This window comes from Oncorhynchus gorbuscha, linkage group LG06 (genome assembly GCF_021184085.1).
Source record: "Oncorhynchus gorbuscha isolate QuinsamMale2020 ecotype Even-year linkage group LG06, OgorEven_v1.0, whole genome shotgun sequence".
Lineage (NCBI taxonomy): Eukaryota > Metazoa > Chordata > Actinopteri > Salmoniformes > Salmonidae > Oncorhynchus > Oncorhynchus gorbuscha.
The window spans coordinates 30,984,448-30,998,886 of NC_060178.1; the positions used below are offsets into that span (position 1 = coordinate 30,984,448).

General features: G+C 45.7%; 1 protein-coding gene across 7 annotated transcripts in view; it reads left to right on the plus strand.

Moving 5' to 3' along the window:
- LOC124037823 (disabled homolog 1-like) overlaps positions 1-14,439 on the plus strand; it is a 78,896-nt gene that overhangs the window by 43,678 nt on the left and 20,779 nt on the right. For 2 of the 7 annotated variants that reach the window (XM_046352925.1, XM_046352927.1), the window contains exon 7: positions 2,304-2,342. The exons of 2 other annotated variants lie outside the window; for them this stretch is intronic. In XM_046352925.1, the coding sequence (XP_046208881.1) occupies positions 2,304-2,342 (39 nt within the window). Of the gene's footprint in view, positions 1-2,303; positions 2,343-2,715; positions 2,779-13,682; positions 13,737-14,439 lie in introns of all 7 variants that reach the window. 3 more of the 7 variants (XM_046352921.1, XM_046352922.1, XM_046352923.1) reach the window with 3 other exon arrangements.

Genomic DNA, 14,439 nt, shown 5'->3' on the forward strand with positions numbered 1-14,439 from the left:
CTTCTATCCCCTCTCTACTCTCTTTCTCCCCTCTTTACTCTTCTATCCCCTCTCCACTCTTCTATCCCTCTCTACTCGTCTACCCCTCTCTACTCTTCTATCCCCTCTCTACTCTCTTTCTCCCCTCTTTACTCTTCTATCCCCTCTCTACTCTTCTATCCCCTCTCTACTCTTCTATCCCCTCTCTACTCTTCTATCCCCTCTCTACTCTTCTATCCCCTCTCTACTCTTCTATCCCCTCTCTACTCTTCTACCCCTCTTTCCACTCTTCTATCCCCTCTCCACTCTTCTATCCCCTCTCTACTCTTCTATCCCCTCTCTACTCGTCTACCCCTCTCTACTCTTCTATCCCCTCCCTACTCTTCTATCCCCTCTCTACTCTCTTTCTCCCTCTTTACTCTTCTATCCCCTCTCCACTCTTCTATCCCCTCTCTACTTGTCTACCCCTCTCTACTCGTCTACCCCTCTCTACTCTTCTATCCCCTCTCTACTCTTCTATCCCCTCTCTACTCTCTTTCTCCCCTCTTTACTCTTCTATCCCCTCTCCACTCTTCTATCCCTCTCTACTCGTCTACCCCTCTCTACTCTTCTATCCCCTCTCTACTTGTCTACCCCTCTCTACTCTTCTATCCCCTCTCTACTCTCTTTCTCCCCTCTTTACTCTTCTATCCCCTCTCTACTCTTCTATCCCCTCTCTACTCTTCTATCCCCTCTCTACTCTTCTATCCCCTCTCTACTCTTCTACCCCTCTTTCCACTCTTCTATCCCCTCTCCACTCTTCTATCCCCTCTCTACTCTTCTATCCCCTCTCTACTCGTCTACCCCTCTCTACTCTTCTATCCCCTCTCTACTCTTCTATCCCCTCTCTACCCTTCTATCCCCTCTCTACTCTTCTATCCCCTCTCTACTCTCTTTCTCCCCTCTTTTCTCTTCTATCCCCTCTCCACTCGTCTACCCCTCTCTACTCTTCTATCCCCTCTCTACTCGTCTACCCCTCTCTACTCTTCTATCCCCTCTCTACTCTTCTATCCCCTCTCCACTCTTCTATCCCTCTCTACTCGTCTACCCCTCTCTACTCTTCTATCCCCTCTCTACTCTTCTATCCCCTCTACTCTTCTACCCCTTCTCTACTCTTCTATCCCCTCTCTACTATCTTTCTCCCCTCTCTACTCTTCTATCCCCTCTCTACTATCTTTCTCCCCTCTCTACTCTTCTATCCCCTCTCTACTCTCTTTCTCCCCTCTCTACTTTTCTCTCCCCTCTCTACTCTTCTATCCCCTTTATACTATCTTTCTCCCCTCTCTACTCTTCTATCCCCTCTCTACTCTTCTATCCCATCTCTACTTTTCTACCCCCTCTCTACTCTTCTATCCCCTCTCCACTCTTCTATCCCCTCTCTACTCGTCTACCCCTCTCTACTCGTCTACCCCTCTCTACTCTTCTATCCCCTCTCTACTCTTCTATCCCCCCTCTACTCTCTTTCTCCCCTCTTTACTCTTCTATCCCCTCTCCACTCTTCTATCCCCCCTCTACTCGTCTACCCCTCTCTACTCTTCTATCCCCTTTATACTATCTTTCTCCCCTCTCTACTCTTCTATCCCCTCTCTACTCTTCTATCCCCTCTCTACTCTTCTATCCCATCTCTACTTTTCTACCCCCTCTCTACTCATCTATCCCCTCTCTACTCTCTTTCTCCCCTCTCTACTCTTCTATCCCCTCTCTACTCTCTTTCTTCCCTCTTTACTCTTCTATCCCCTCTCCACTCTTCTATCCCCTCTCTACTCGTCTACCCCTCTCTACTCGTCTACCCCTCTCTACTCTTCTATCCCCTCTCTACTCTTCTATCCCCCCTCTACTCTCTTTCTCCCCTCTTTACTCTTCTATCCCCTCTCTACTCTTCTATCCCCTCTCCACTCTTCTATCCCTCTCTACTCGTCTACCCCTCTCCACTCTTCTATCCCCTCTCTACTCATCTACCCCTCTCTACTCTTCTATCCCCTCTCCACTCTTCTATCCCCTCTCTACTCTTCTATCCCCTCTCTACTCGTCTACCCCTCTCTACTCTTCTATCCCCTCTCTACTCTTCTATCCCCTCTCTACCCTTCTATCCCCTCTCTACTCTTCTATCCCCTCTCTACTCTCTTTCTCCCCTCTTTTCTCTTCTATCCCCTCTCCACTCGTCTACCCCTCTCTACTCTTCTATCCCCTCTCTACTCGTCTACCCCTCTCTATCCATCTATCCCCTCTCTACTCTTCTATCTTCTCTCTTCCCCTTCTCCAACCGTCCGTCCGTCTGTCTTTAGACTATTCTGGAAGAAGATTTGGAGGATCCGGTCTACCAGGTAACTTCTAAACACCAATCAGAATGCTTCTATAATGCTGTTATCCAATCAGAATGTTTCTCTCTAATGCTTCTTCCAATCGCCTTGCCTGTTTCTCTGTGTCTGCGTGGGATTGTGTGGGAGTCCCAGGGTTCTTGTCAGACAGACTGAGTTGTGTGTGGTTGTGGTTTTGTGTGTGTGTGTGTCTGTGTCTGAGGGTATCTATCTGGGATTGCTTGGGGGCGGGACCCACAGATGATTCTGTTTGACCAATCACATCTTTGCTTCCTATTCTCAGTCTTTCCTTTTCCTTTTTCTTCTATTTCCTATTTCCTATTTTTCTCTTTCTCGTTCTTCCTCCTCTCCTCTCCTCCCTCTGCTGCCGGTGTTGTAGTACATTGTGTTTGAGGCGGGACACGAGCCCATCCGTGACCAATCAGAAGAGAGCATTTATCAGGTACAAGCCCCTCCCCTCTGCTTGGATTTTATTGGTGGAGTTGTGTGAATGACAAGAGCATGGTTCCAATGGGAATAGAGATGATTAGAGAATAACATCCCCTACAGCTTCACTACTGACAGACACACAACTGAAACCTGAGAGAGAAATGTACACGCATGCACAGGAAAACATAGGAAACAGAGACTGGTAATAGACTATGCCAACAACATGCAGTGGTGCAGACCCAGTGTCCAGAGAGAGATCAGGGGCTATCTGACTAAGTTTATCCTAGGGGAGATGGCCTTTCTCTGGGTACTCTCCTCAGGGGGACTGGGTGCACCTCCAGGCGATGAGGAAATGGGGGAGGTGTGTGTGGTGTTATTCTTGGCCTGTGAGTAAGGCAGAACCCTCCTCCTTCCTCCTCTTCCTCTTTTCCCTCCTCTCTTTTCCTGCGGAGATGAAAGAAGGAGTGGGAATGAGGGAGGGGGAAAAATTAATCACCAGGCTTTCGTTTGATCTTTAAATAAAATGGATTGAAAATAGAGCGCGCTCTAACACACACACACGAACACACACACTCACAAACACACATGCGAGAAGACGTGTTAGAAGTGTGCCACAGAGCCAAAAGATGTCTGCCTCTAGAAACAAACAATCTGAGAGATGGAGAGATGAAGAAGGATGAGAGAGAGAGAGATAAATAAAACAGGAGAAGGAGAGAAGAGAGGGAGTGATTAGGGAAGATAGAGGAGAGAGGACTCAGGTGTTGGTAAATCCAACTCGCTCTCACAAACTCGCGTCATGTTACTCAAATATCACATTTCAAAGTTGTTCCAAACGTTACATTTCAAAGTGTTCAAGGTTACATTTAGGCATTAACTCTGAATGGTTAAGGTTAGGGTTAAGGTTAGGTGTTAACTCTGAATGGTTAAGGTTAGGGTTAAGGTTAGGTGTTAACTCTGAATGGTTAAGGTTAGGTGTTAACTCTGAATGGTTAAGGTTAGGGTTAAGGTTAGGTGTTAACTCTGAATGGTTAAGGTTAGGTGTTAACTCTGAATGGTTAAGGTTAGGGTTAAGGTTAGGTGTTAACTCTGAATGGTTAAGGTTAGGTGTTAACTCTGAATGGTTAAGGTTAGGGTTAAGGTTAGGTGTTAACTCTGAATGGTTAAGGTTAGGTGTTAACTCTGAATGGTTAAGGTTAGGGTTAAGGTTAGGTGTTAACTCTGAATGGTTAAGGTTAGGTGTTAACTCTGAATGGTTAAGGTTAGGGTTAAGGTTAGGTGTTAACTCTGAATGGTTAAGGTTAGGTGTTAACTCTGAATGGTTAAGGTTAGGGTTAAGGTTAGGTGTTAACTCTGAATGGTTAAGGTTAGGTGTTAACTCTGAATGGTTAAGGTTAGGGTTAAGGTTAGGTGTTAACTCTGAATGGTTAAGGTTAGGTGTTAACTCTGAATGGTTAAGGTTAGGGTTAAGGTTAGGTGTTAACTCTGAATGGTTAAGGTTAGGTGTTAACTCTGAATGGTTAAGGTTAGGGTTAAGGTTAGGTGTTAACTCTGAATGGTTAAGGTTAGGTGTTAACTCTGAATGGTTAAGGTTAGGGTTAAGGTTAGGTGTTAACTCTGAATGGTTAAGGTTAGGCATTAACTCTGAATGGTTAAGGTTAGGTGTTAACTCTGAATGGTTAAGGTTAGGTGTTAACTCTGAATGGTTAAGGTTAGGGTTAAGGTTAGGTGTTATCTCTGAATGGTTAAGGTTAGGCATTAACTCTGAATGGTTAAGGTTAGGTGTTAACTCTGAATGGTTAAGGTTAGGTGTTAACTCTGAATGGTTAAGGTTAGGCATTAACTCTGAATGGTTAAGGTTAGGCATTAACTCTGAATGGTTAAGGTTAGGTGTTAACTCTGAATGGTTAAGGTTAGGCATTAACTCTGAATGGTTAAGGTTAGGCATTAACTCTGAATGGTTAAGGTTAGGTGTTAACTCTGAATGGTTAAGGTTAGGCATTAACTCTGAATGGTTAAGGTTAGGCATTAACTCTGAATGGTTAAGGTTAGGCATTAACTCTGAATGGTTAAGGTTAGGCATTAACTCTGAATGGTTAAGGTTAGGCATTAACTCTGAATGGTTAAGGTTAGGTGTTAACTCTGAATGGTTAAGGTTAGGCATTAACTCTGAATGGTTAAGGTTAGGCATTAACTCTGAATGGTTAAGGTTAGTTGTTAACTCTGAATGGTTAAGGTTAGGCATTAACTCTGAATGGTTAAGGTTAGGTGTTAACTCTGAATGGTTAAGGTTAGGCATTAACTCTGAATGGTTAAGGTTAGGCATTAACTCTGAATGGTTAAGTTTAGGCATTAACTCTGAATGGTTAAGTTTAGAGTTAAGTTTAGGCATTAACTCTGAATGGTTAAGGTTAGGGTTAAGGTTAGGTGTTAACTCTGAATGGTTAAGGTTAGGGTTAAGGTTAGGCATTAACTCTGAATGGTTAAGGTTAGGGTTAAGGTTAGGTGTTAACTCTGAATGGTTAAGGTTAGGGTTAAGGTTAGGTGTTAACTCTGAATGGTTAAGGTTAGGGTTAAGGTTAGGTGTTAACTCTGAATGGTTAAGGTTAGGTGTTAACTCTGAATGGTTAAGGTTAGGGTTAAGTTTAGGCATTAACTCTGAATGGTTAAGGTTAGGGTTAAGGTTAGGTGTTAACTCTGAATGGTTAAGGTTAGGTGTTAACTCTGAATGGTTAAGGTTAGGGTTAAGTTTAGGCATTAACTCTGAATGGTTAAGGTTAGGGTTAAGTTTAGGCATTAACTCTGAATGGTTAAGGTTAGGGTTAAGTTTAGGCATTAACTCTGAATGGTTAAGGTTAGGGTTAAGTTTAGGCATTAACTCTGAATGGTTAAGGTTAGGGTTAAGGTTAGGTGTTAACTCTGAATGGTTAAGGTTAGGGTTAAGGTTAGGTGTTAACTCTGAATGGTTAAGGTTAGGGTTAAGGTTAGGTGTTAACTCTGAATGGTTAAGGTTAGGTGTTAACTCTGAATGGTTAAGGTTGGGGTTAAGTTTAGGCATTAACTCTGAATGGTTAAGGTTAGGTGTTAACTCTGAATGGTTAAGGTTAGGGTTAAGTTTAGGCATTAACTCTGAATGGTTAAGGTTAGGGTTAAGGTTAGGTGTTAACTCTGAATGGTTAAGGTTAGGTGTTAACTCTGAATGGTTAAGGTTAGGGTTAAGTTTAGGCATTAACTCTGAATGGTTAAGGTTAGGTGTTAACTCTGAATGGTTAAGGTTAGGGTTAAGTTTAGGCATTAACTCTGAATGGTTAAGGTTAGGGTTAAGGTTAGGTGTTAACTCTGAATGGTTAAGGTTAGGGTTAAGTTTAGGCATTAACTCTGAATGGTTAAGGTTAGGGTTAAGTTAGGCATGAACTCTGAATGGTTAAGGTTAGGTGTTAACTCTGAATGGTTAAGGATAGGGTTAAGTTTAGGCATTACCTCTGAATGGTTAAGGTTAGGGTTAAGGTTAGGTGTTAACTCTGAATGGTTAAGGTTAGGGTTAAGGTTAGGTGTTAACTCTAAATGGTTAAGGTTAGGTGTTAACTCTGAATGGTTAAGGTTAGGGTTAAGTTTAGGCATTAACTCTGAATGGTTAAGGTTAGGTGTTAACTCTGAATGGTTAAGGTTAGGGTTAAGTTTAGGCATTAACTCTGAATGGTTAAGGTTAGGGTTAAGGTTAGGTGTTAACTCTGAATGGTTAAGGTTAGGGTTAAGTTGAAGGCATTAACTCTGAATGGTTAAGGTTAGGGTTAAGTTAGGCATGAACTCTGAATGGTTAAGGTTAGGTGTTAACTCTGAATGGTTAAGGATAGGGTTAAGTTTAGGCATTAACTCTGAATGGTTAAGGTTAGGGTTAAGGTTAGGTGTTAACTCTGAATGGTTAAGGTTAGGGTTAAGTTTAGGTGTTAACTCTGAATGGTTAAGGTTAGGCATTAACTCTGAATGGTTAAGGTTAGGGTTAAGTTTAGGCATGAACTCTGAATGGTTAAGGTTAGGGTTAAGTTTAGGCATTAACTCTGAATGGTTAAGGTTAGGGTTAAGTTTAGGCATTAACTCTGAATGGTTAAGGTTAGGGTTAAGTTTAGGCATTAACTCTGAATGGTTAAGGTTAGGGTTAAGGTTAGGTGTTAACTCTGAATGGTTAAGGTTAGGGTTAAGGTTAGGTGTTAACTCTGAATGGTTAAGGTTAGGGTTAAGGTTAGGTGTTAACTCTGAATGGTTAAGGTTAGGTGTTAACTCTGAATGGTTAAGGTTAGGGTTAAGTTTAGGCATTAACTCTGAATGGTTAAGGTTAGGTGTTAACTCTGAATGGTTAAGGTTAGGGTTAAGTTTAGGCATTAACTCTGAATGGTTAAGGTTAGGGTTAAGGTTAGGTGTTAACTCTGAATGGTTAAGGTTAGGTGTTAACTCTGAATGGTTAAGGTTAGGGTTAAGTTTAGGCATTAACTCTGAATGGTTAAGGTTAGGTGTTAACTCTGAATGGTTAAGGTTAGGGTTAAGTTTAGGCATTAACTCTGAATGGTTAAGGTTAGGGTTAAGGTTAGGTGTTAACTCTGAATGGTTAAGGTTAAGGTTAAGTTTAGGCATTAACTCTGAATGGTTAAGGTTAGGGTTAAGTTAGGCATGAACTCTGAATGGTTAAGGTTAGGTGTTAACTCTGAATGGTTAAGGATAGGGTTAAGTTTAGGCATTACCTCTGAATGGTTAAGGTTAGGGTTAAGGTTAGGTGTTAACTCTGAATGGTTAAGGTTAGGGTTAAGGTTAGGTGTTAACTCTGAATGGTTAAGGTTAGGTGTTAACTCTGAATGGTTAAGGTTAGGGTTAAGTTTAGGCATTAACTCTGAATGGTTAAGGTTAGGGTTAAGTTTAGGTGTTAACTCTGAATGGTTAAGGTTAGGCATTAACTCTGAATGGTTAAGGTAAGGGTTAAGGTTTAGGATTAACTCTGAATGGTTAAGGTTAGGGTTAAGTTTAGGCATTAACTCTGAATGGTTAAGGTTAGGGTTAAGGTTAGGTGTTAACTCTGAATGGTTAAGGTTAGGGTTAAGTTTAGGCATTAACTCTGAATGGTTAAGGTTAGAGTTAAGTTATGCATGAACTCTGAATGGTTAAGGTTAGGTGTTAACTCTGAATGGTTAAGGATAGGGTTAAGTTTAGGCATTAACTCTGAATGGTTAAGGTTAGGGTTAAGGTTAGGTGTTAACTCTGAATGGTTAAGGTTAGGGTTAAGTTTAGGTGTTAACTCTGAATGGTTAAGGTTAGGCATTAACTCTGAATGGTTAAGGTTAGGGTTAAGTTTAGGCATGAACTCTGAATGGTTAAGGTTAGGGTTAAGTTTAGGCATTAACTCTGAATGGTTAAGGTTAGGGTTAAGTTTAGGCATTAACTCTGAATGGTTAAGGTTAGGGTTAAGTTAGGCATGAACTCTGAATGGTTAAGATTAGGGTTAAGTTTAGGCATGAACTCTGAATGGTTAAGGTTAGGGTTAAGTTTAGGCATTAACTCTGAATGGTTAAGGTTAGGGTTAAGGTTAGGTGTTAACTCTGAATGGTTAAGGTTAGGGTTAAGGTTAGGTGTTAACTCTGAATGGTTAAGGTTAGGTGTTAACTCTGAATGGTTAAGGTTAGGGTTAAGTTTAGGCATTAACTCTGAATGGTTAAGGTTAGGTGTTAACTCTGAATGGTTAAGGTTAGGGTTAAGTTTAGGCATTAACTCTGAATGGTTAAGGTTAGGGTTAAGGTTAGGTGTTAACTCTGAATGGTTAAGGTTAGGTGTTAACTCTGAATGGTTAAGGTTAGGGTTAAGTTTAGGCATTAACTCTGAATGGTTAAGGTTAGGTGTTAACTCTGAATGGTTAAGGTTAGGGTTAAGTTTAGGCATTAACTCTGAATGGTTAAGGTTAGGGTTAAGTTAGGCATGAACTCTGAATGGTTAAGGTTAGGTGTTAACTCTGAATGGTTAAGGATAGGGTTAAGTTTAGGCATTACCTCTGAATGGTTAAGGTTAGGTGTTAACTCTGAATGGTTAAGGTTAGGGTTAAGGTTAGGTGTTAACTCTGAATGGTTAAGGTTAGGTGTTAACTCTGAATGGTTAAGGTTAGGGTTAAGTTTAGGCATTAACTCTGAATGGTTAAGGTTAGGTGTTAACTCTGAATGGTTAAGGTTAGGGTTAAGGTTAGGCATTAACTCTGAATGGTTAAGGTTAGGGTTAAGTTTAGGCATTAACTCTGAATGGTTAAGGTTAGGGTTAAGGTTAGGTGTTAACTCTGAATGGTTAAGGTTAGGGTTAAGTTTAGGCATTAACTCTGAATGGTTAAGGTTAGGGTTAAGTTAGGCATGAACTCTGAATGGTTAAGGTTAGGTGTTAACTCTGAATGGTTAAGGATAGGGTTAAGTTTAGGCATTAACTCTGAATGGTTAAGGTTAGGGTTAAGTTTAGGTGTTAACTCTGAATGGTTAAGGTTAGGCATTAACTCTGAATGGTTAAGGTTAGGGTTAAGTTTAGGCATTAACTCTGAATGGTTAAGGTTAGGGTTAAGTTTAGGCATTAACTCTGAATGGTTAAGGTTAGGGTTAAGTTAGGCATGAACTCTGAATGGTTAAGATTAGGGTTAAGTTTAGGCATGAACTCTGAATGGTTAAGGTTAGGGTTAAGGTTAGGTGTTAACTCTGAATGGTTAAGGTTAGGTGTTAACTCTGAATGGTTAAGGTTAGGGTTAAGTTTAGGTGTTAACTCTGAATGGTTAAGGTTAGGGTTAAGTTTAGGTGTTAACTCTGAATGGTTAAGGTTAGGGTTAAGTTTAGGTGTTAACTCTGAATGGTTAAGGTTAGGCATTAACTCTGAATGGTTAAGGTTAGGGTTAAGTTTAGGCATGAACTCTGAATGGTTAAGGTTAGGGTTAAGTTTAGGCATTAACTCTGAATGGTTAAGGTTAGGGTTAAGTTTAGGCATTAACTCTGAATGGTTAAGGTTAGGGTTAAGTTAGGCATGAACTCTGAATGGTTAAGATTAGGGTTAAGTTTAGGCATGAACTCTGAATGGTTAAGGTTAGGGTTAAGGTTAGGTGTTAACTCTGAATGGTTAAGGTTAGGTGTTAACTCTGAATGGTTAAGGTTAGGGTTAAGGTTAGGTGTTAACTCTGAATGGTTAAGGTTAGGGTTAAGGTTAGGTGTTAACTCTGAATGGTTAAGGTTAGGGTTAGGTTTAGGCATTAACTCTGAATGGTTAAGGTAATGGTTAAGGTTAGGTGTTAACTCTGAATGGTTACGATAAGGGTTATGGTTTGGTATAGGCTTAAAACCAAATCTCAAAAACAACTTTCTATCGCTGCAACCTTTGGCACCAGAGGCAGATGCTTCCGCCCAGCAAAACCGAAACCTACTTGAAGGTTACAGCGCTCACCGTTGACCCTAGTGGCTGGTTTCCACATCATCTCCTGAGGATGACGAATTCCAACTTGTATCACGGGTGGTCTGGCCGGGTAAATCTGTGGTCTGGCCGCGTAAATCTGTGGTCTGGCCGGGTAAATCTGTGGTCTGGCCGGGTAAATCTGTGGTCTGGCCGGGTAAATCTGTGGTTTGGCCGGGTAAATCTGTGGTCTGGCCGGGTAAATCTGTGGCCTGGCCGGGTAAATCTGTGGCCTGGCCGGGTAAATCTGTGGTTTGGCCGGGTAAATCTGTGGTCTGGCCGGGTAGGTAAATCTGTGGCCTGGCCGGGTAAATCTGTGGCCTGGCCGGGTAAATCTGTGGTCTGGCCGGGTAAATCTGTGGTCTGGCCGGGTAAATCTGTGGTCTGGCCGGGTAAATCTGTGGTCTGGCCGGGTAAATCTGTGGTCTGGCCGGGTAAATCTGTGGTCTGGCCGGGTAAATCTGTGGTCGTCAGACTGTTATGATGGACAGAAATGTTTGTCCCAGTAGGTTTTTATTTACGTTTCCATTCACAACAGATCAATCAGGTGGATTAGTTTGTTAGTCTGACACGTCAGGACAATAAATCATCAGTTAATCGAACAGAACGCAGATAACACATATAGACCCCTGTATCACTCTGTCTCTCTCTCTCTCTCTCTATGGCTGTGTCTCAATAGACCCTAAAACCCAGGCTCTGGCCAAAAGTAGTGCACTACATGAGGAATATGCTGTTATTTGAGACACAACCACAGACAGACCAGTTTCTTGCATGTTTCTCTCTGATAAGACCACATTGTGCCACTCTATATTGGAGAGAGACAGAGATAGGACGCGGGGGGAGGGAGAGAGAGGACGGGGGGGGGAGGGAGAGAGAGAGGGGATGGGGAAGGGAGAGAGAGAGAGGATGGGGGAGGGAGGAAGAGAGAGAGAGGATGGGGGAGGGAGAGAGAGGACGGGGGGAGAGGATGGGGGAGGGAGGGAGAGTGAGAGGATGGGGGAGGGAGAGAGAGAGAGGATGGGGAGGGAGAGAGAGGACAAGGGAGGGAGAGAGAGAGAGGATGGGGGAGGGAGAGAGAGAGAGAGACAGGGGAGGGAGAGAGAGAGAGGATGGGGAGGGAGGGAGAGAGAGAGGATGGGGGAGGGAGAGAGAGAGAGGATGGGGAGGGAGGGAGAGAGAGGGATGGGGAGGGAGAGAGAGATGATGGAGGAGGGAGGGAGAGAGCGAGAGGATGGGGGAGAGAGAGAGAGGATGGGGGAGGGAGGGAGAGAGAGAGGGTGGGGGAGGGGAGGGAGGGAGAGAGAGAGAGGACGGGGGGAGGGAGAGAGAGGACGGGGAGGGAGAGAGAGAGAGGATGGGGGAGGGAGAGGACGGGGGAGGAGAGAGAGAGAGGACAGGGGAGGGAGAGAGAGAGGACGGGGTAGGGAGGGAGAGAGAGAGAGGATGGGGTGAGGGAGAGAGAGGACAGGGGTGGGAGAGAGAGAGAGGACAGAGGGAGGGAGAGAGAGAGAGAGAGGATGGGGAGGGAGAGAGAGGACAGGGGGAAGGAGAGAGAGAGAGGATGGGGAGGGAGAGAGAGAGAGGATGGGGGGAGGGAGAGAGAGGACGGGGAGGGAGATAGAGAACAGGGGAGGGAGAGAGAGAGAGGACGGGGGGAGGGAGAGAGAGAGGACGGGGGAGGGGAGAGAGAGGACGGGGAGGGAGAGAGAGAGGACGGGGGAGGGAGAGAGAGAGGACAGGGAGAGAGAGAGAGAGGACGGGGAGGGAGAGAGAGGATAGGGTAGGGAGAGAGAGAGGATGGGGAGAGAGAGAGGACGGGGTAGAGAGAGGACGGGGGTAGAGAGAGAGGACAGGGGAGGGAGAGAGGACGGGGGAGAGAGAGAGAGGACGGGGGAGGGAGAGAGAGGACGGGGAGGGAGATAGAGAACAGGGGAGGGAGAGAGAGAGAGGACGGGGGGAGGGAGAGAGAGAGGACGGGGGAGGGAGAGAGAGAGGACGGGGGAGGGAGAGAGAGAGGACAGGGAGAGAGAGAGAGAGGACGGGGAGGGAGAGAGAGGATAGGGTAGGGAGAGAGAGAGGATGGGGAGAGAGAGAGGACGGGGTAGAGAGAGAGGGACAGGGGAGGGAGAGAGGACGGGGAGAGAGAGAGAGAGACGGGGGAGGGAGAGAGAGGACGGGCGAGAGAGAGAGGACAGGGGAGGGAGAGAGAGGACAGGCGAGAGAGAGAGGACGGGGGAGGGAGAGAGAAGACGGGCGAGAGAGAGAAGACGGGGGGTGAGAGAGAGAGGACAGGGGAGAGAAAAAGAGGACGGGGAGGGAGAGAGCGAGAGAGGACGGGGGAGGGAGAGAGAGGGACAGAGGGAGGGAGAGAGAGAGAGAGAGGAAGGGGGAGGGAGAGAGAGAGAGGATGGGAGGAGAGAGAGGACGTGGGAGGGAGAGAGAGGACGGGGGAGAGAGAGAGGGGACAGAGGGAGGGAGAGAGAGAGAGGATGGGGGAGGGAGGGAGAGAGAGGACGGGGGAGAGAGAGAGAGGACAGAGGGAGGGAGGGAGAGAGAGAGAGAGGATGGGGGAGAGAGAGAGAGAGAGGACGGGGAGAGGGAGATGACGGGGGAAGGAGAGAGAGGACGGGGGAGAGAGAGAGGACGGGGAGGGAGAGAGAGAGAGGATGGGGGAGGGAGGGAGAGAGAGAGAGGACGGGGAGAGAGAGGACGGGGAGGGAGAGACAGGACGGGGAGAGACAGAGAGGACGGGGGAGGGAGGGGAGAGAGAGAGAGGACGGGGAGAGAAAGAGGACAGGGGGAGAGAGAGAGAGGACGGGGAGAGAGAGAGAGGACGGGGAGAGGGAGGACGGGGAAAGGGAGAGAGATAGTGAGAGAGAGAGGACGGGGAGAGGGAGAGAGGACGGGGAGAGGGAGCGTGAGAGAGAGAGGATGGGGAGAGGGAGGACGGGGAAAGGGAGAGAGATAGTGAGAGAGAGAGGATGGGGAGAGGGAGAGAGGATGGGGAGAGGGAGCGTGAGAGAGAGAGGACGGGGAGAGAAAGAGGACGGGGGAGAGAGAGAGGACGGGGAGAGGGAGTGAGAGAGGGTGAGAGATAGAAGACGTGGAGAGGGAGAGAGCTGCTGATAGTCCACAGATTACTCGGAATGAAGCCTCAACTCATAGATTTGAATACAGATTACATCACTCTCACACACATGCACGAGCACATATAGACGCACAGACACACAATCAGATACAAGCCATAAGAGACTTGTCATTCTCAGTTAATGTTGTCCGTCAGTCCTGACAATGTCCAGGCTTTAGTCTACATTTGACTGTCACGCAAGGCTTTATTTTATAGTCTTGTATTGCTTTGGTATTTCCTGCAACCGGTACTTTCTAGTACATTACATTAAGGTTGTCATGTTAACAAAAGCTAACGTGTGGTTGGTGGGCTGTTGTGTGGTGATTGGTTGGTTGGTTGTCCAGGTTCCGACCAGTCAACAGAAGGAGGGGGTATATGACGTCCCCAAGAGACACCCAGTGAGTCCAGCTCTGTGTGCCTGTGTGCCCTTTGGTGCTATGGTGTTGCCTGTGCATATCCTGTGCCGTGGCTTTGGCTCTGTGCTGTGCTGTGCCGTGGCTTTGTGGGAGTGTGGGTGGAGTCGCTGTGTATGTGAATTAGAGTGGGTGGGATTTCCTCTTTGCTTGGTGCTGGTTGCATGCAGTGTGGTGGCAGGGGTGTGTGTGCATTGCATGCAGTGTGGTGGCAGGGGTGTGTGTGCATTGCATGCAGTGTGGTGGCAGGGGTGTGTGTGCATTGCATGCAGTGTGGTGGCAGGGGTGTGTGTGCATTGCATGCAGTGTGGTGCCTTGGTGATGCATGGCTGGCGGTGGTCTGCTGGTGAACGAACAAACATGCATATGGACTGACAATACTAGAACGAAGAGATTGGTAAAGAGGGAGAGAGAGTGTATGTATGTGCATGTGCACACCTGTATGTGTGTGTGGGTGTGTGGGTGTGCGTCATTCCTGTTGACCTTGACCGTTGTCAGGATGCACCATAACTCTCCGTCTCCTTTATGATCTTATTAAACATGGTAGTTAAACATCTCTCTGTTTCATCAGCTAATAACTCCATCCTCATAACCTCATAGCTATTCTGCGCCTGCTACTCCATCTCTGACACCTGTCTAAAAACCAAAGATCCTAACGGTAGGGAGGGGGCCTCGTTGTCAAAATCTG